The following is a 21,713-nucleotide window of genomic DNA, read 5'->3' as shown; positions in this document are numbered from 1 at the left end:
TGTGTCTGTACTGCTAGAGTATAACAACCCTGTAACCCTGGTGGTTTGGAGTCGGTTTCCACTTCGACACCGTCCTTGTTGACACTCCATGGTGGGTGGGGAGCAGGGTTGTCGAATATCCTTTCTTCATTATGGCTACCCCCAATCTAACTGGTTCTCGATCAAAATCAAAAAGGCGACATGTTGAAACAGATGGTTTATCATCTTCTGACGATGACTCTACTGCAGTCAGTAGTGAATCCTGGCCGCGCTTTTTAGTTGTGGACGGAATTGATGGACAACCCTTGAAGCTTAACCCATTTGTCATATCAAAAGTCATTGCTGGAATATGTGGTGAAGTGAGAAATGTAACCCGTCTCACGACAGGTTCTCTGTTAGTTGAATGTGCGAAGAGACAGCAATCTGTTAATTTGCTCGCAGCTCGTCAGTTTGCGAATACTGGGATTACTGTTTCCGTTCATAAAACTCTTAATTCGTGCAGAGGCATCATACGTGATCGGGCAAAATGTCTTGCTGACATGTCAGAAGGCGAAATTGCTTCTGAACTGAAGTCCCAGGGTGTCACCTCTGTCAAGAGATTCTCTAGGAAAATAGGTGATGATATCATTGGGACGAATACATACCTGTTTACTTTCTGTCTCACGTCCTTACCAAAATCAATAAAAGCTGGTTATTTTAACATTGAAGTGGAAGTGTATATTCCCAATCCGCTTCGATGTTTCAAATGTCAACAGTTTGGACATGGAGCTAAGTCATGTCACAGCTCCCCAGTTTGCTCCCGTTGTAGTGGTAAACATGAAAATGTCAACTGCGCTAATGAAATAAAATGTGCGAACTGCAATGGTAACCATATGTCATTTTCCAAATCATGTCCAGCATATGAAAGGCAAGCACAAATTTTGAAATTGAAGCACACCAACAATATATCCTTCAATGAAGCAAAGAAACTTTTACCAGTTACAAGTCACATGTCGTCTGCAAAAACGTACGCAGTAGCTGTTTCTACTCCTTGTACAAAGGTTGATCAGGGCTGTCAAACTGCGATCACCTGGGTTTCAGATGACCAAACTGTTTTGTACAGTGTTTCTGGTGCCAGAAATGGTGCTGTCACTGAGACAGAGACTGAAGCTGACCATATGCTTCCAGCAATGTCACCCACACCATTAACCACCACTACATCGCCAGCACCTGAAGTTCTTTCAGACCCCGAAGTACAGCCAGCATCGGTAAACAAACCTAAACGTCTTACAAACAAACAACAGAAACAACTCAAAAAGAAAGAAACTAGGGCACTTAAGCACATAGAAGTGTCTCTTCCTTTAACTGTTCCTGTAGAGGTTCACAACACTTTTGAACCTCTGGACATGGAGGTCACGCCATCGCTATCAGATCAGCGAAGACCTTCTCCACGTGCTCGATCTCCAATTGAATCACCATGACTTCTTCCACTACTTTATTTCAATGGAATTGTAGAGGACTTCGTAATAATTTTAATGATCTTCAGCTATTAATACAAGATCTAAAACCATCAGCCTTTTGCTTACAGGAAACGTTCCTTAAAGCTACAGATAATTTTGACTTGAGATCATATACTTCTTACCATCACTTTTCCCCTCCAGGTTATAAAGCTACTGGAGGATCTTCTGTTATGGTGAGGCAGGGTGTTATTCAGTCCTGTTCCTCTTAATACCCCTCTCCAGGCTGTCGCTGTACGCGTAACCCTGAATATTGTTTTTACTCTTTGTTCTTTATATATTCCACCTTCGTTTTGTCTCCAACAGGTTGACCTTCAAGCATTATATGACCAGCTACCGAAGCCCTGTGTCATCCTGGGAGATTTAAATGGTCATAACCTTCTTTGGGGTATTACTAACATCAATACAAACGGTAAAATCTTAGAGGAGTTTTTCTCAAACAATGATTTATGTATTTGTAATGATGGTGCTTACACTTATCTTCATCCTGGAACTGGCAGTTACTCTTGTCTGGACTTGTCAATAGTGTATTCCAATTTACTGGGTGAATTCGAGTGGTCGGTTCACGATGACCTGTGCGGAAGCGACCATTTTCCTACTGTTCTCACAGCTGTGTGTCCATCTGATGTTCCTCCATCATCCAGATGGAATTTCACTAAGGCTGACTGGAATTTGTATGCAACTCTTTGTACTAATAAACTAACACCTGATGCTTTTACAGATGTTGCAGATCCTATAGAATCTTTCTCTGCTGAACTTCTCAAAATAGCTGAAGATTGTATTCCAAAGTCCTCTCCAAATTCTCACATACGTAAACCATGGTTTACAGCTGATTGCAAACAAGCTAGGAAAGCACGGAGGAAGGCTGAACATTATTTCCGTCACCATCCCATGGTCCATAACTTAAATAAATATAAAATACTAAATGCTAAAGCCTGGCGTATTTTTAAACAAAATAAACGCACGTCTTGGCAAAATTATATGTGTCAAGGATAACTTCACGAACACCAATGTCAAAGGTTTGGAACATGATCCAGAAAATAAAAGGTAAGGGGACCAAATCAAGCATCCACCATCTACAATCTGGAGATCAGTTGTTAACTGATCGATCCGATATCGCAAATAAACTGGGTGAAACGCTTGCCAAACATTCTTCCTCGTCTAATTATTTTCCAAAATTTCAAAAATACCAAGAACAACAGGAGAAGAAACCCATCAATTTTCATTCGGACAACGGGGAAGATTATAACGAACTCTTTTCTATCCATGAGGTTTATAATGCTCTTGAACAAGCTAATAATACCGCTACAGGAGCTGATGGTATACATTATCAACTCCTGAAACACTTACCAGGATCATGTTTCGAGACTCTGTTGAATATCTTTGATGAAATTTGGACGTCAGGTAAATTTCCTTCATCATGGCGTGATGCCATTGTTGTTCCCATACCTAAACCGGGACGTGATCATACTGATCCATCTTATTATAGACCTATTTCACTGACTAGCTGCGTTTGCAAAACCATGGAACGCATGGTCAATAATAGATTGATATGGTACTTAGAATCAAACAACTTAATCACAGACATTCAATGTGGTTTTCGCAAAAATCGAAGTACCATTGACCATTTGGTTCGATTGGAATCATTCGTTAAGAATGCCATTGTATCCAAACAGCATGCAGTGTCAATCTTTTTCGATTTAGAAAAGGCTTATGACACTACATGGAAGCACGGTATTTTAAAAGATATTCATGACTTTGGATTGCGAGGCCGTCTGCCTCAATTTATTTCCGAATTTTTAGCTGACAGGCAATTTCAAGTCCGCGTGGGTTCTACCTTGTCTGATTATTATGCTCAAGATCAGGGTGTCCCACAAGGCAGTATTTTGTCTGTCACTTTATTTAGCACTAAAGTCAACAGTTTAGCAAAGGTTTTAAATGATTCAATTGATGGATCACTTTTCGTGGATGATTTTAATATTTCTTGTCGTGGGAAAAACATACACACAATTGAAAGACAACTCCAGCTTTCTTTAAATAAGATTGATAAATGGTGTATGGAAAATGGATTTAAATTTTCAAAATCCAAAACTAATTGCATCCACTTTTGCCGAAAGTATACACCTCATAAAGACCCCGAACTATATCTAGATACCACACCTATTACAGTTGTTAAAGAAGCAAAATTCTTGGGCATAATTTTTGATGAACATTTAACATTTCGACCACACATTAAATATTTAAAAAATAAATGCCTAAGGCCCTCGATTTGCTGAAGGTTGTATCTAATACAAAGTGGGATGCAGACCAGAAAACCCTCCTCCAACTATACCAAGCTCTTATACGATCCAAACTTGATTACGGCTCCGTTGTGTATGGCGGAGCCTGCAAAAGCAACCTGAAACTTTTAGATTCTATTCATCACCACGGTCTAAGACTTTGTCTTGGATCCTTTCGAACTTCTCCCCTTGACAGTCTTTATGTTGAAGCCGATGAGCCTTCTTTGAACCATCGGCGTATTAAGCTTTCTTTGCAGTATGTTACTAAACTGTTTTCTAATGAATCCAACCCTGCATACAACTGCGTTTTTAATCCTCTCTACGAGGATTTGTATGGGGAAACAACTTCTCTTATTCCGCCTCTTGGAATACGAATTAAACCTTTCCTTTCTGCTGCTGGCATTAAGCTACAAAATATAGCTCCTTCCCGTCTTCTTTCGTCTCCTCCTTGGCAATTGGTTAGGCCAGAGGTTGACCTCACCCTGACAGTGTTTAAGAAATCCGAAACAAATGAATTACAATACAAACAAGGATATAATCAGTTAAAAAGTAAATATAGCAATTACAAATCCTTGTTCACAGACGGGTCCAAGGACGGTGGCGCTGTGGCCTGTGCCACTGTCATTGGATCCAGAACAATATCGTCTAGAACACCGGACAATGCCTCTATTTTCCCAGCTGAAGCAAATGCCATATTAACGGCTCTTAAACATATTGAAAGACACCCTAAACATAAACAGTATATAATTTATTCAGACTCTCTTTCTTGCCTTCAGGCTATTAAAAACTTATCGTGTAAACATCCACTTTTAATAGAAATTATTGAAATATATAATATTCTTGCTACTGGCCAATACGACATCGTCCTCTGCTGGTTACCTAGCCACGTAGGCATTTCTGGTAACACAATGGCCGATTTTGCTGCCAAGGCAGAACTCAACAAATCTGTGACACCACTTCTTGTTCCTTACTCGGATTACAAAGCTAGCATTGGAACTTACATCCGTGATCTGATGCAGAAGAGGTGGGACACTCAAGTGGGTATCAATAAATTACATGAAATAAAACCCTACATTGGTTACACCTGCTTGGGTTGTCAGTCCAGATCTGAAGAGGTCATCATGCGACGATGTCGCATTGGCCATACTAGATATACTCACAAATACTTATTAAAAGGTGAAGATCCTCCGTTCTGTATCCCTTGTGATGAGAGAGTCACGGTCAAGCATATACTGCTTGACTGTGTTGAATTCTCCATCACAAGGGAGAAATATTTTACTGTTAAAACAGTTAAAGATCTTTTTAACACAGTTAGTTCTCATTTAATTATTGGATTTTTAAAGGAAATTGATTTATTAGTTGAATTCTGAACACTATGTTCTGTAGATAGATGTATTTTAATGTTTGGTTGCTAGACTAGGAAGTTGAGCTGTTTGTGGCTGTACCCTCGAAGGGGGTTGAAGTATTGTAAAATTATTGTCCTCCTGAGAGGGTACGTAAGTCCCACATCGTTCAAGGCCAGTGTAAACGTACCAAGATTTTTAAATGTAGTATTCTTGTTCTTTTATGTTCTTGTTCTTAATTTTTGGCTAAATTTTCCCACAATCGCCATCAGCTGAAGGGATGATGTAAATCCAACTAGGGTCCATGCAGGTAGCAAAGGTACTGTAAGTCCCCTTGGTCTCTAGCGTGGTGATCTACCTTCCGTTGTTGGCGATCTATAGCCTATTTTTATATTGTGTTATCCCCTATCGCTAAATATTTTAGAATTCATTTCTAGTTCTACTTGTATATCTGTCCTTTGTTGACAGGATTATATAATCAGTTTTTCATTATTGTTACTCTATATATTGTTTTAGTCACGATGTGGCTGAAATATTGCCAATGTGACTTTAAATTTTAACTCACTCACTCACTTAATTAAGAATGAGTTGTGTTAAAATTATTACGATCTATGGAAAGGACCAGACATAGTTTCAGATGCGGTGAGAAAGGAAATAACATATCACAAATCCGAATAGAAATCCGAACACGTGAAAATGTCAAGTCAAACCGAAAGAGTTGACATGTTCACAAAATGTTTCATTTGATCCGTCAAAAGAGCAAAACAACTTGAAAATATTCAGTGGGAGAAAACATTGTGGACGACGATACATACTGCATCATGTGCATAAGTATTCGTTTGTCTACTCGGTTGACCTACTAGGATGTGTGTTACATCTTATAACACTCCAGAGCATTGGCCGTATCCACATGCATTCAACTACAGTTTTGGTTTTCAGTTTACCTCCCAGCAACTGTGGCGACATCATGTGCCGATTGTAAAACTGCTTATGGTACAGCGAAGACTGATGCTGGTTCGGACAATACAGCGTTATGCGCGTATGTTCACTTCATATAAACGAGACTACAACATACACTTTCATTTACAGATTTTATTGGAGATACCCCTACCGTATGTTCACCTTTGGGGTTTCAAACGTAGAAGCAGAGTATATTTGTGATACACTGTTTTGCAGACTTTCAGTGACAGGTTATTTAACAAGTTGTATTTATAGTGTATCTAAAAACATTTCTGGTCACGGTATGGCTGTAATATTGCCGAGGTGACGATATATTTTAACTCGCTCTCTCCATAATATCCCGCTCGCACATGCAACATGCTAGTGAACTGTCTACTTACTAGTTAAATCCAAATTTCTTTAACATAGTTTTCAGGCTTGTGTTGGGTATTGTGTGGCTCTTTCACAGTGCACTTGCGACGTACCTGACTTGTCTGGAGACCTCTGGGAAGTCTGACACCGGATGTCCGCTTGCAACTGCTGATGCTGATGCTATTGAATCTGACTATACTGCCGCTACTTGTAATACAGGTATATTGACATACTTATATATGTATAAAACACTGACGCATGTTATTACAAACAAGTATATTACGCGTATTTGACGTATCTAATGTTGTAATATCAACAAGAGATTCCCCACATCAGAGTTAAACGTTTGACATGTCCTTGATAAAGATATTGTCAGCTGATCTTGAGGGACATACAAACGTGTGCATGTGATGTAACACGTGTGGGAGCACATGCACGAACATTTCACACGCCGACTTCCCACAATCGGAAAATAGTTTATGGTTTTCACCATAACTTACAACTTATGGTTCTTTCACCATAACTTACAACGGATGGTTAGAAAATATCAAATGTCTAGGGACTGTTAAATTTGGTATCATTTAGTAGTAAAATATGTCCCACATCTAGCTATATAATAAAAATTAGCAAGTCATTACCGCGTTTGTTTTGACGAGTGACACCCCGCCGTGGCACCGTCAAGGCAGTATGTGCAGTACAGAAATGACTTGGTTTCCTGAAACCTGAAAACCATCCGTACAGTGGGTAACTGGGGAATCCAGTTGGTTTCCATTCGCTGAAACTGACTGAGTTTCCAACTGTATTCCATTTCCATAAACTCATACATGGAAACCAACAGGAGCCTGCTTTGAAGAGCGGGTAATTTAATCGCACTGGAAACCATCCGGAAATGGGGGCAAAAGTTTGTTACAGTTTTCCTTTAAACCACAATAGGAACTATAGGAAACTACCTTGACACCAACGGGAAATGTTGGTTTCCATGACGTTTCTTCTGTATCAGTGTTCTAGAAACCTCCTTATTTTGTAGCGATTTGACACATAAGTTAACTCCTAAAAACAGGAATTTAAAAAAAAAGACATTATTTTCAAGGAGATGAGATATGTCGAAAGAATGATATGATTAGAAGCAAGATAAAGGGAAATAACTGCGTACCATCCCGTCGCTTATGGGATGCGCACAAAGAAAGTCATCCAACCTCTTTCATGTTAGGTACGATCTTCATTTGTGTTGTGTTTTTTCTTTTAGATTCCAAGTTTACGGCAACCTGCATTTGTCAGAAGGATTTCTGGAAGACGGATCAAACTGCTAATGCTGATAAGTGCAGGTATTCAATATAGGCATCAAGTAAATGTATTGCGTTTCTCCTTCACACACTGTCCACTGTACAATCAAATAGTGTTAATGCTCACTATTCTCGAAAAGGTTAGTGTATACTATGTTAATATTATTCAAGGGACATTGAAACGTCGGAAGTATGTCACATATTACCTATCTATCTATCTGACTGTCGGTCTGTCTAGCTTAAAAAACAGGTGTAAATTGTAGATGAATTCACCTTTGTAGCCAAGAACCATAAATTAAGTATTTTCGCATTTATTATCCCATCGAAAATATATGGTATCACAAAAATATTTTTGTATTTGCAGCGCCGCCAAGGCTTACATCGTGTGTCTGAAGGGGAAGACAGCTGTCGCTTGTGATACTTCCTCAACTGTGGCAGCTCTGGCAACTGGTGTAGAGAATAGGATAACAGATCTAGGGACAACAGACTGTCGTATGTTACGAACGTCTTTGAGCTTACGCTTATCCCATGATATTCTGTGGTATACTAAAGTCACACAGTGACATCTGTGGAACACTCATCAGGTTCAAGGAAACATTCACGAATGCCTTCTATTTTCATATCCGCGAAGGGCATTGTATTTTAATCCCACGGCAATGTTGCAACGCACACTGCTCATGGTATCGCATGCATTCATCAACAAAATTCTCAATCACATCTTTTTATCGTTTGTCAGCTGTCAGCACCGCCTGCCAGTGCGAGATTAATGCCGCAAAAGCCGACATTTCTTCTGATGACAAGGCGTGCACGTGAGTTTCCAAAGTTTCCAAGTGTGTTCACTGCCTAAGCATGGACGTCACTAGAATCAGTCTTTTCCTGTAGACGTATACTTCAAACACAGTGGGTTTCTTCGTTCAACAACACGCCCGATAATTCAGTAATCGATTCCACAAGTGCATTAAGACAAATGTGTTGCTAATTCCACACTTCAAATCTTCATGCAGGGAGAGTCTACTTGTATTTAATAGTTATTTCAGCAATATAAAGTGGTGAATTTGCTCTTTAAGACTTGCTTTTATCTCTGTATGCACTGTGCAAAGACAGTGTCCTTGGTTCGTGGCTGGTCTCTGACAGCAATCCGTAATGACAAAGAGATATCCTCTGAGAAAGCATGACATGAATCCATTAATAGTTTTTGCCAAGGCGTTATTGGGCACACTTTGGGCGCAACACAATGAATACACATAACGTAAGACAGAGAACGATATTTAAGTGAAAAGCTAGCAAAACACTGACAGTGTAAATATTTATCCTCCTTTTTGGAATGATTCCGAAACAACGAAAATATATGAATTGAAAAAGCCTGTTTCGGGATTAGCACGTGTCAAACTGCTCTCTAACGTGTGCCTGAGGATTCTGTTTTTCTTTTCACAAGGAAGTGTGACCCTCCGCCTTATGTATCTATTCCGTCATTGAAACGTTTTCAAGCATTCATATCATATCTTATGATATCATATATGTACTATACTAGTTCTATCCTCATTTTACCTAGTGCTTACAAGGCCCAGTACGCGTGTGTCTACCCACTGGATACTGCTCCCTGTGTCAGCGGTACCACCATAGCTCAACTGAAAATTGCGGCAGCTGAGTCTGTAACATCTACAACATCCTGCAGTAAGTTAACACATTCAAATATTTATTTATTTAATGATGATTTTCTTTTGCATTAATCTAAAAGTATGCATTGAAGTGAGATAAGTATGGTCCAATACTTACAAATTCAATTCTATTTTCATAGATTTCGACGACACATGTCTCTGCCAGAGAGAGTTTGATGATGCCACAAAAACGACTGACGCAGAAAAATGCACGTAAGTTAGATATTAGTCATAATTTGTTTTAGAAAGAGGACTAGAATGTCCCAATCGGTCAATATTCCTGTGGTAAATGACAACAGGATGGATAGTCGAGTTACCCAGTGACACCGTGAAAAAATACTTTCTTGTAAGTCTACATTACTGCAGTTTCAGTGTCAGTACGATTCTGTTAAATCAACAACCATGACAGAGGGGTTAATCATAACATATGCCATTAGTGTTTACTTCATATGGTGCATCCTTCGGCCCCAGCCTTACCCTAACCCCAGCCATCACTCTCCAGGTCCTCGCCCGGGGCATTGACCTGTAGTTCCCCAACATACCGATACAGTCTGGGTTTAAGAACACATTCTTAGTTTACTTGAAATGACAATCCGAATATGTACTTGTGTATTGGCCTACAATGATATAATCTTCTCCTTCCTGCAAATTTGTTTTAGTGCTCATAAAACTGAACTGAGTTGCCTGAGAACTGCGCAGTCAGCCGGTTGTGATGGTACTACGACCAAGAGCGCCATTGCAACAACTTCTGAAAATGCAAGAGCAGCACTGCCAACAAGTGCTTGTCCAGGTAGCTCCTTTGTTGTACAGAATTCAGTCCTTTGGAGCTCGTTAACAGATTTTGTACTACAGCGGATTACATGACCATGTAAATAATTTCATTCAGCTAAAGAAAAACTCCAAACTGTTGACCTGTTTGTATTGTTATGAAAGCATTTCCCTGATGTAGTATATGCGCAGATAGTTTGTGCACTTGTGGTTATAGATTAAGATTTAAAAAGTAGGATTTACCTTGTCTTTGATACTGAAACGGGAGCTAAACCAGAGTAAACGCGACATCAACTACATGATATAGGATTTGATACATTCTTGCAGGTGAAAAAACCAAACTCATGTACTTGTGTCCTTCTTGTGAAAACTTTGAATCAGTTACCAGCGGACAGCACAGTTAAGGGAGGGAACTCATTCACCAGAGTACATTTCTTTACATTTCTTTAAATGACAACGAAACAGACCAGCGTTAAGGGCGTTGCTCTTCTTAACCAACGTTGCAGTTTCTCTGTTAATGCGCAACTCATTCATTGTTGCCGACATATCCACAGCCCTGAGTGCCACGTGTGAGTGCGAGGTTGACGCCGCGAAGGGAGATGCTTCCACTTCGGAGAAATTTTGCACGTGAGTAAACTATCATTGTAACAAAGATGGATGTCATGGTACTTGTGTACAGGTCACGCATATATTAAGAGTTAAAGGCATACATGTAGACATATGCAGATCTTGTTGGTAGTAGCAAATATTCATTAGAGCATCTTTGCATCATTCATCAGTGTAGAAAAGTGGCATGAAAAACAAATGTAGTATACCCCATTTTCTGCTATATACCATACAAATTATATCATTTTAGCCAGGATAAAGCTAACGGATACTTTTGGTATCTGTTGAGATCATATACGGATGTCAATGCAAATTAGAGGGGTCATGTGCAATTTCGGTAAAACAGGGCTATCTATCGGCTATCTTAACAGCCGTGCTTACGGCACCGTCAGCGCTGTGATCCAGGAAACTTCATGCCTGGGGATGATAGATGGAGTGGATTACGAAGCGAAGATGGAAATTTTCATAAGCCTACGAAGATGCCGAATGCCACTGTTAGCGAGCAGAACAAGTCACGCGAAGTACAAAGTGTATTAGTGCTGTTCAAAAGGATTGAATTTGAGTTTGATGTTCAAACATAAGCTGGGATTTTTAAGTAAAGCACCCAACTAGTATAACATAACTATCGTCGGCATGACTGTTAACGATTGATAACATTAACATTGCTAAGATACTCAGTTCTCTTATTCATGCCGCTTGTTGGTATATACATGTTGCCATTTTTATATATCTTGTGAGGTTAGGTTTGCCTCATTCAGTTTCCGGTGATGTAATTGAAGCGTTAGCAATTTTAACTGGGATATAGTTAGTTTCAAATGGGCCTTATTGTTCCTAACAGTGTCCTGACTACATTGAAGACCTGTCTGTCTGCCATCTCCACAACGACTGAGGAAGGGTGTGCGACTATGGCCCAGGCAGCTCTTGTCACTGACACTGACACCAAGATAGCCGGAGCCAAGTGTAAGTATGCTTTCTCCCAATAACAGGAGAGCACATCGCTCCTGTAATCCAACATTAGATTCTCAATGTATCCGTGTTGTCATCGTATGCCACTGCACGTTTTGAAAAATAACAACTTGACTGATATCACCTCTGTACAGTAACATAGTTCGCGGGGGATGAAGACTTTTGTGGATAGACAACTTCATTCTTTCAGTGGATGCATTCACTGCAAGAAAGAAGTTGTCTATCCACTGCAAGAAAAAAGTTGACTATCCACAGAAGTCTTCATCCTCAAATCCTCATGATAGCAACATAAAACAAACTTTGCACCCATAATACCCCGGGGCCTCGTTAATATTACATTAAGTATGTTGACCAGTGATTTTTGATGTGTGTTATGGTCATGTAATGACCGGTTTTGTTTGTTACAGGTGGAAATTTTGCAGACCACGTTACCTTTGCGATGACGTCTCTGGTCGTTCCAGTTCTCGTACACCTGTTTCTGTAACACCCCCACGCCTAGTTCTTCAGATTTCGTAAAAGTACATCTCCCTGCCTTTAGTGTGAGACAACGTGTGTTCCTATGTATATCGTATTAGAAATTTAACCTTGCGTTCTCGTGTTTCCAAGTTGTATTACTGACATTATTTTCTGATATTCATGCTGATTGTTTTGTCAATTCAAAAGGGTTGACTGATGTGGGTGTCGACATGAAGGTATCTTATATTGGCTTCAGAAATTAAAAGTGTATGACTGCTTGGTATGACGTGGACAATACATTATCCATGTAACCACTGACGAACAATTTGTGGTCATACACTCACTGTATTGTCAGGACATGAAGTTTTAGGTCACGTTTTGGAAACTATGCAGATTGTATGTAGTTGTCCTGACAATGTGTAAGATGCTCACATGACTCAACCCACGTGTCCCGTACCATAATGATGTGTTGAGATAACCCTTGGGGGTTATTCCGCTGAAATAAAAGGTACTGAACACGAAAAGTTCCCGTACGTTTGTTTTTCTTTTCATGTTATATTTTTTATTTGCTAGCTAATGTCGTGCAGTAATCTTGATCCTTTATAAGTCGTTGGAGACGCATTCCTCAGATATTCCAAAATCATGGCCTGCGATTCGAATCCCACCACGCCTGTGTTCTTGGGTTTTGCTCTTCAATGGAATTACACTTTTGGCAAGACTTAGTCTTGTTCCTGATCAACATACACAAATACTTTCAGAACATACTTCACCCCACACAGTACGAGAAGATGTATGTTTCTCTTGGTTTCCTTCTTGTACTTTTGCATTTATTACTGGCAAAATTTTGAAGAATTCATTCGTAAAAACAGCCGCCTTCATTCAGTCAGCTATCGCAGTCAGTGATCAATAACATGAGCGTTGTTCTACGCAGTGGGGATACGATGACGTGTATTAACCAAGTCAGCGAGTCTGCTTTAGTCGCCTCTTACGTGTATGGGCTACTGAAGACCAAATGGTTTGGATCACAATGTGTATTTTGGAACAATAGAACAAGAACGTGAAGAGCGACACTGCCAAGACACTGGAATTGATCATTCCTTGTCAACATGAAATAGTTGAATCTGGATGTCGCAGCTGTCACATTAAAAATGTACTTGTGTTACAGTATCTTGCAATATTTCACTATCCTTTCAGATGTGTCAGCAACAATAGTAGAGGCGTAATTGACAATTCATCGTAAAGTTTATCACCCGTCAGTGTGATTATTGCCGTTTGTACTGGCGTAGTGAGAATGTCAGCTGAATACAATACTTGAAGACTTGAATTACCCTATAAGTCTGCTGTGCCTTGTATTCCAACCTTTTGTGAAATCATACTGTAGAGTGAGTGAGTGAGTGAGTTAATATTTAACGTCACATCGGCAATATTGCAGCCATATCGTGACGAGAACATACGTGACAAAAAGAATATATATCCATATTCATGGACCTGTCGACGAAGGACAGTAAAACCACTAGACTATCACAGTTATTATTACAACTAGTGTGGAAACTTAAAAAATAATAGTATCACTATTTGGACAGTACAATATAAAAACAGGCCATAGATCGCCAACAACAGAGGGTAGATCACCATACTAGGGGCCATGGGGACTTACAGTACCTCTGCTACCTGCATGGTCCCTGGCTGGATTTACACCATCCCTCAGCTGCGGGCGATTGTATGAAAAGTTAGCCGAAATTAAAAGAACATGAATGCTACGATTAAAATCCTGGTAGACTTAAATTTACTGTGAATGTTTGTGGACTTACGTACCCTCTCAGGAGGACAATAATTTTACAATACTTCAACCCCCTTTGAGGGTACTGCCACCAACGATTCAAGTTACTAATTCAAACTTCCAATCATTAAAATGCATCTATTTACACAACATAATTTTCAAAATTCCACAAAAAAATCAATTTCTTTTAAAAAACCAATGATTAAATGACAACTAACAGTGCTAAAAAGGTCCTTGATAGTTTTGACATTGAAAAATTCATCCCTTGTGATGGAGAATTCAACACAGTCAAGCAGACTATGCTTGACTGTGACCCTCTCATCACAAGGGATACAAAACGGAGGATCCTCACCTTTTAAAAGGTATGCATGAGTATATATTGTATGGCCAATACGACATCGTCGCAAAATGACTTCTTCAAATCTGGACTGACAACCCAAGTATGTATAACCAATGTAGGGTTTTATTTCATGTAGTTTATTTATACCTACTTGGGTGTCCCACTTCTTCTGCATCAGATCACGAGTGTAAGCTCTAATGCTAGCTTTGTAGTAAGAATAAGGAATAAGAAGTGGTGTCACAGATTTGTTGAGTGCTGCCTTAGCAGCAAGATCGGCCATTGCGTTACCGGAAATGCCTACGTGGCTGGGTAACCAACAGAAGACGATGTCGTATTGGCCAGTAGCAAGATCATTATATAATTCAATAATTTCTATTAAAAGTGGATGTTTACAAGAAAGATTTTTAATAGCCTGAAGGCAAGAAAGAGAGTCGGAATAGATTATATATTGTTTATGTTTATGGCGTCTTTGAATATATTTAAGAGCTGTTAATATAGCGTTAGCCTCAGCGGTAAAAATAGAACTGTTGTCTGGTAATCTAGAAGATATTGTTCTGGATCCAATGACAGTGGCACAAGCTACTGCGCCACCGTCCTTGGACCCATCTGTAAATAAGGATTTATAACTGCTATATTTATGTTTCAATTCATTATATTCTTGTTTATACTGTAATTCATTCGTTTCTGATTTTTTAAATGTGGTCAGTGTTAGGTCCACTTGGGGCCTAACCAACTGCCAAGGAGGAGAAGAGAGAAGACGGGAAGGAGCTATATTTTCCAGCTCAATGCCGGCAGCAGCAAGAAATGGTTTAATTCTGTGTCCTAGAGGTGGAACAACAGAAGATTTTTTATTGTATAAATCCTCGTAAAGGGGATTGAAAACACAGTTATAGGCAGGGTTAGATTCATTAGAGTATAATTTAGTAATGTATTGTAAAGTTAACTTAATACGGCACTGCTCAAGAGATGGTTCATCAGCCTCAACGTAGAGACTGTCAATAGGTGAAGTTCTGAAGGAACCAAGACAAAGTCTTAGACCTTGGTGATGGACAGAATCTAATAGTTTCAGGTTGCTTTTACAGGCTCCACCATATACGATTGAGCCATAATCAAGTTTTGAGCGGATGAGTGATCTATACAAGTGAAGGAGGGTAGTCTGATCCCCTCCCCACTTTGAATTAGAAACAACCTTTAATAAATCGAGTGCCTTCAAGCATTTGGTTTTAAGGGATTTAATATGGGGCAAAAAGGTCAAATGTGAATCAAAAACAAGTCCCAAGAACTTGGCCTCCTTTACAACTTTGATGGGAGTGCCATCTAGAGATAGTTCAGGGTCCTTATGTGGTTTATATTTTCTGCAAAAATGTATACAACTTGTTTTGGATTTAGAAAATTTAAAGCCGTTTTCAAGACACCATTTATTTATTTTGTTTAAACAAAGCTGCAGTTGCCGTTCAATGGTATGCATATTTTTCCCACGACAAGAAATATTAAAATCATCCACAAATAACGATCCATCAATTGAATCGTGTAAAACTTTTGATAAACTATTTATCTTGATGCTAAAAAGTGTGACAGACAGAATACTGCCTTGTGGAACACCCTGATCCTGATTGTAATGATCAGACAGGGTAGAACCCACTCGAACTTGAAACTGTCTGTCATTTAAAAAGTTGGCTATAAATTGAGGTAAACGACCTCGCAAGCCGAAGTCATGTAAGTCTCGTAAAATACCATATTTCCAGGTTGTGTCATATGCTTTTTCGAGATCAAAAAAGATAGACACAGCATGTTGTTTATTAATTAGTGCGTTTTTAACAAATGATTCTAAACGCACTAAGTGATCGACAGTACTTCTGTTTTTCCGGAAACCGCACTGTATATCAGTTATAAGGTTATTTGTTTCCAAGTACCAAACAAGTCGATTATTTATCATGCGTTCCATGGTCTTGCAAACACAGCTAGTTAAAGAAATCGGACGATAATTAGATGGATCCGTATGATCACGTCCAGGTTTAGGTATTGGTACTACAATAGCGTCACGCCATGAAGAAGGAAATTTACCTGAAGTCCAAATATCATCAAAAATATATAAGAGCGTCTCTAAACAGGACTCCGGTAAGTGTTTAAGGAGTTGATAATGTATGTTATCAGCTCCTGTAGCAGTGTCATGAGCTTGATCAAGAGCAGTATGGAGTTCATGAATAGAAAATGTTTCATTATAATCTTCCCCATTATCTGAATTGAAATTAATAGTTTTCTTTTCTTGTTGCTTCTGATATTGCTGGAATTTTGGTACATAATTAGAAGAGGAAGAATGTTTAGCGAGGGTTTCACCTAGTTTATTAGCAATATCTGATTTATCAGTAAGTAATTGATCTCCATGTTTAAGATGATGGACAGTAGATTTAGTATCTTTACCTTTAATTTTCTGGACCATGTTCCATACCTTGGACATGGGTGTCCGAGAATTTATTTTGGATACATAATTTTGCCAAGATTGGCGTTTGTTCTGTTTAAAAGTACGCCGTGCTTTAGCATTTAAAATTTTAAATTTATTTAAATTATGTACCATAGGATGGCGACGGAAATAATGTTCTGCTTTTTTCCTTGCCTTCCTAGCTTGTTTGCAGTCATCGCTGAACCATGGTTTTCGAATATGTGGAGCTGCAGAGGACTTTGGTATACACTCATCAGCTATGGAATTCAGTTCCTCAGAAAAACATTGAATAGCATCAGGAGCGTCAATAAAACGTTCGGGTTGAAGTTTTTCAGCACACAATGTTTCATATAAAGTCCAGTTAGCCTTTTTAAAATTCCTCCTTGATGATGGAGGTACATCAGATGGAGTTACAGCTTTTAATATAGTAGGAAAATGGTCACTTCCACAGAGGTCATCGTGGACTGACCATTCAAATTCATTTAGTAGTTCTGAATTTGTAAGTGACAAATCGAGAGCAGAATAAGTCCCTGTCCCAGGGTGTAAATATGTGTTGGAACCATCATTATAAATGCATAAATCATTGTCAGAACAAAAGTCCTCCAACAATTTACCTTTAGTGTTTGTAGTTACACTACCCCAGAGTGGGTTGTGTCCATTCAGATCTCCCATTATGATACAGGGCTTCGGGAGTTGATCATACAGCACTTGAAGATCGGTTTTGTGAAACGTTGATGACGGAGAAATATAGAGAGAGCATAATGTAAACGCAACATGCAAAGTTAGTCGCACTGCGACGGCCTGAAGATCAGTAGTAAGTGAAACAGGGCTATGGATAATATTCTGTTTGACTAGGATGGAAGACCCTCCCGTGGCCCTGTCACCCGGAGGTGAAAAACAATGATATGCCTTGTAATGACGCAGGTCAAAAGTATCTGTCTGTTTTAAATAGGTCTCCTGCAGACAGAAAGCTGATGGTGTTAAATCCTGGACTAAGAGCTGCAACTCATTAAAATTAGTCCTTAGACCTCTACAATTCCACTGTAAAAATATTCTGATAACCTATCTTTTTGGGGGGTTTATTGGGGATCTACCCCGCACTTTTTTGGTGGGCGACAAGCTGTGAGCCCTAGAATGGACGTTTTCACACACGTCCATATCCTCAAGCGATCCGTATTTATTGAATTACTGAATTTTATTTTGTGACCCTTTCGGGGCTCTCCCACTCAGTTTCTTTGAAGAATCTTGCTGTTTACCTTTAATTTTACTGAGACTTTGCTGAGACTTTGTCGATGACAGAGAAGATGGTTCTAGATCAGGGGATGTTTCTAATTGTATTAGGGACGTACCAGTAAGTGATTCTCGTGTTTGAGTAGATGTAGCGGGTGAGAAAAGGTTTGGGGAATCCGTTTTGACCCAAGTCAAGTTTGTCTGGCAGCTAGTGGATACTGTAGGTACTCTAGTTGCTGTTTCTGGCGCTCTTCTGGCAATGGAAGCATAGCTTTCTGTTTGTTCTAAGCTTAATACTTGTCTCTTTGCTTCAGCAAAGCTGATGTTTTGTGTAAACTTTAATTTATTTATTGCCATTTGCTGTTTCCAAACAGGACACTCTTTAGAATAAGACGGATGATTCCCTGAGCAGTTGGTGCATTTTGTAACAGAACTGTCACAATCCTCTGTTGTGTGTGTCTTTTCACCACAGCGAGCACACACAACGGATAATGTACAAGAATTTACACCATGTCCGAATTTTTGGCATTTGAAGCATCTGAGAGGATTCGGAATGTACGTGTCAACATTTAGATTGCAATAGCCGGCCTTGAGTGATCTTGGAGCAGAAGGTAGGGAAAAGGAAAACAGATAAGTGTTGGTTGTGACAGTTTCATTATTTTTACGAGTTGAGAATCGTTTCACATAAAGAACACCCTGATCTTTAATTTCAGAGGCAATATCTAATTCTGACATGTCAGCGAGTAATCTATCGCGGTCCCGTACAATTCCCTTACTCGTGTTGAGCGTTTTGTGTGCCGTGATTGTGACGGGAATGCCGACAAATGTCTTAGTGTTCAACAGGTTTGTTGACTGTTGCTTTTTGGTACACTCAATCAAGAGTGCACCAGAACGTAATCTTCTGATATTTTTTACGTCCCCAGCAATGCCTTGGATACCCTTCGACACAGCAAAAGGGTTTAATTTCAAGGGTGTTCTATCTTCAGTCTCAACAACTAGAAAACGTGGCCAGTATTCAGTAGGATTGGACAGTCTAAGGTCAGTATCAGTATGATCTTCTTCAAGGAGACGTTTTGTTTTTTTGTAGGGGGTTTCATACGCCATGGTTATTGTTTTTTCATTTCCTCATCCGAGCTCCCCACCCACCATGGAGTATCACAGGGACAATGCTAGAGCAAGCGGATCTCCAGCTTGCAGCACCAAGGATACTCGGATGATATACTCCAGCAGAAGAGTTACAAATAACAAATCCACCAGATTGGCCCATGAGCCACCGCCTTCTGGCTTAGGACTCTAGGCAAAGTGCAAAACATCATTGTTCAAAAGTTTAAACATCTGTTATGAACAATTTCAACAAGACCCAATGGTTAACATGAACAAATCCAAATTGTGTGATGACAAATACGTATAGTCCATACACACAGGGCTTGGCGTGACCAGCCGATTGATAGAATCGGGCCGATTCTACCACCCGTCTAGGTGAAGTAAGGGCCGAAGTGGTGTGTTGGGCAACAGGAACACGGTTCAGGCTCCTGCTGCCCTCAACCACCAGACTACCGTCCTCCACCGACACGGGACGCAACCCACGGCAAACAGGTTGCCCAATTCGGTTGCTCCTTGCAACCAGCAATGGGGTGCTATGGACCTAGTTGACCCGGGTCCACACGGGGCTTTGAACGGCTCTTGGCGTGACCCAGCACCCACCACGAGGAGGTGGCCGTTCACGGGTGCCTCATACTGTAGAAAGCGTCAAGCCTGTGCACAATGAATGACCCACACCTGATAATCTTAGATAATGGTGTGTGCATTGTTTTCAGTGAAATTAGGTTTATTCATTTATTTATTCGGTATCTGATACTGCACTTAAAAGCATCCACTCTTCCGATGGTAGGTAATCAGATGGTGGCCACATAGACTCGTGCAGATACCTGCGTACGGGTGCAGTAACGTGTAGTATCACTGAACAAAATTCTGTACCTATGGGTCCAATTTCATCCAGGTACAAATGGGTACCTTGCGTTGATGGATCTGTGTGATAACTACCTGCACAGTTGCTTTAAAACAATGCCAGAAACGTCATTTGATCAACAGAATACTCAAGCGCCTTCACTATGTACGAGTTGAGTGGATAAGTACGGTATGTAAGTATCCGATATTAGTAATTGAAACAATAATATAAACCCAACTATTCTACGTAATCACTCACTCATGATATGCACTTATAGTTGTTCGCGTAAGTTAGGATTTTTGTTCGTCTTGTCGGCATAACTGCTATCATATCGTGACTATTAAAACCATATACTTTAAAGATATGAATATCTGTCAGCAAAAAACATTAACAGCAGAACTGGAATATAGGAAATATAGGAAAACACGTTCTGTGGATATTCAACTGCGCGCGACCTTTCGGTGTTGGTACAAACGCCGTTATGACTTGCTTGATAACGGTACCGGTGTTAGTACTACACCGGAGCTTCGTTCTCACTGCAATAAAGAAGGTTAGGCAAAGAACCAGGTTTTCCTTCATTTTTACAACATCTGAAATGACTCAAAAAAATTACAACAAGACTAGCACAGATTTATACTTAATACTAGTAAGTAACACTGACGTAAAACGAGCTTATAACGCAAGGAACATGAAGGAAAAACACCAAACAAAAGAACATGAACATGAGTATCTTTCCTACGTGCACGGACAGTTGCTAGAGATACACCATCCCTTCAGATGCTGCAGAGTGTCGACAAACCTGGAGATGATATAAAAAATATTAGGTAGTATTCTACGAATAAATAGGTGGTAAAAGTAAAATACATTTTGAATGGCATGGACGTGTATACACTCTCAGGTTATATTCATTTGACGTTATTTCAAATCCGGACTGACAACCCAAACATGTGAAACCCTGAGTTGGTTTAATTCTTAACGAGTTGCCCCGTAGTGGCCCCATAATTTGACAGAGGGACCACTTTGAGAATACACCATGTAGCACCATGTAGCACCATGTTGTTAGAGACGAATTCGGGATATGGGATTAGGGATTCAAATCCCGAATTGGAATATTTGTTTCAGAATCGGTATTCTAGCCCAAATGTTAAGAAACCTCAGATTTGAGGTTCAAATATGACAAACGTTTTGATTGTCTATGTTCGAAAGTTGCCCAGGTACACAAGGAGCACCTAGAACTTTAGACAAATTATAAATGCATTTTGACATTGTTGGACACCATCCAGAATCTGAATTGTTTGGAAAGAAAATTTAGATTGGGAATTCGAATCCACAATCTCGAGTCTGTTTCAAACTTCATGTTGCTCTTGGGTCTCCCATTTCGTTCATTGGATCGCCCTTAGCACGGCGATCTAACTTTAGATGTTGTCATTCTATAGCTGTTTGTATATCGTGTTGTCATCTTCTGTTAAACTGTTGTTATTTGAATCACTAGTTTTACATTTATGTCTGTGACAATGTAATTGCTTCCCGTCCTTCGCTACATACTCTTAAAACAACTTGGTAGCTAGACACGATATAATGAGATGTTCTGTATTTATTGTGACAGTATTTGACAAATTATTCTGAAAGCACTAAGTGAACAATTGTATTTCTGTCATGGTTACAATCACGTGCGAGGAACCCCCACACCGTCAATGAACCCGTCCAAACAGTTCTTGCGCCAAGATATTCAGTTGTGCATATGCACCGTTTTACCAAAACGGGTTTGACCATTATTACGACCAGTGGACCAGTTCGTCCTGTTGTGTGCTTTGTCTCACAGGTCATCGA

The 21,713-nt window shown here is 39.7% G+C and overlaps 1 protein-coding gene across 1 annotated transcript; it reads left to right on the top strand.

The window, feature by feature from the left end:
- The first annotated feature begins 5,734 nt into the window (after positions 1 to 5,734).
- On the top strand, positions 5,735 to 12,173 carry LOC137260708 (uncharacterized). The gene is made up of 11 exons (XM_067798294.1): positions 5,735 to 5,739; positions 6,506 to 6,627; positions 7,655 to 7,733; positions 8,056 to 8,183; positions 8,428 to 8,500; positions 9,244 to 9,365; positions 9,490 to 9,562; positions 10,009 to 10,139; positions 10,672 to 10,744; positions 11,562 to 11,683; positions 12,097 to 12,173. Exons 1-11 carry the CDS (start codon positions 5,735 to 5,737, stop codon positions 12,171 to 12,173), a joined length of 1,005 nt encoding a protein of 334 aa, XP_067654395.1.
- The last annotated feature ends 9,540 nt before the right edge of the window (positions 12,174 to 21,713 follow it).

This window comes from Haliotis asinina, chromosome 14 (assembly GCF_037392515.1).
Source record: "Haliotis asinina isolate JCU_RB_2024 chromosome 14, JCU_Hal_asi_v2, whole genome shotgun sequence".
Taxonomy (NCBI): domain Eukaryota; kingdom Metazoa; phylum Mollusca; class Gastropoda; order Lepetellida; family Haliotidae; genus Haliotis; species Haliotis asinina.
This window is presented reverse-complemented; position numbering and strand designations above follow the sequence as displayed.

Excerpts from the sequence above, each read along its gene's own strand:
- LOC137260708 (XM_067798294.1), top strand. Across the intron at positions 6,628-7,654 it reads TGCCGCTACTTGTAATACAG|ATTCCAAGTTTACGGCAACC; the intron begins GTATATTGACAT and ends TTTTTCTTTTAG. Across the intron at positions 10,140-10,671 it reads GCCAACAAGTGCTTGTCCAG|CCCTGAGTGCCACGTGTGAG; the intron begins GTAGCTCCTTTG and ends ACATATCCACAG.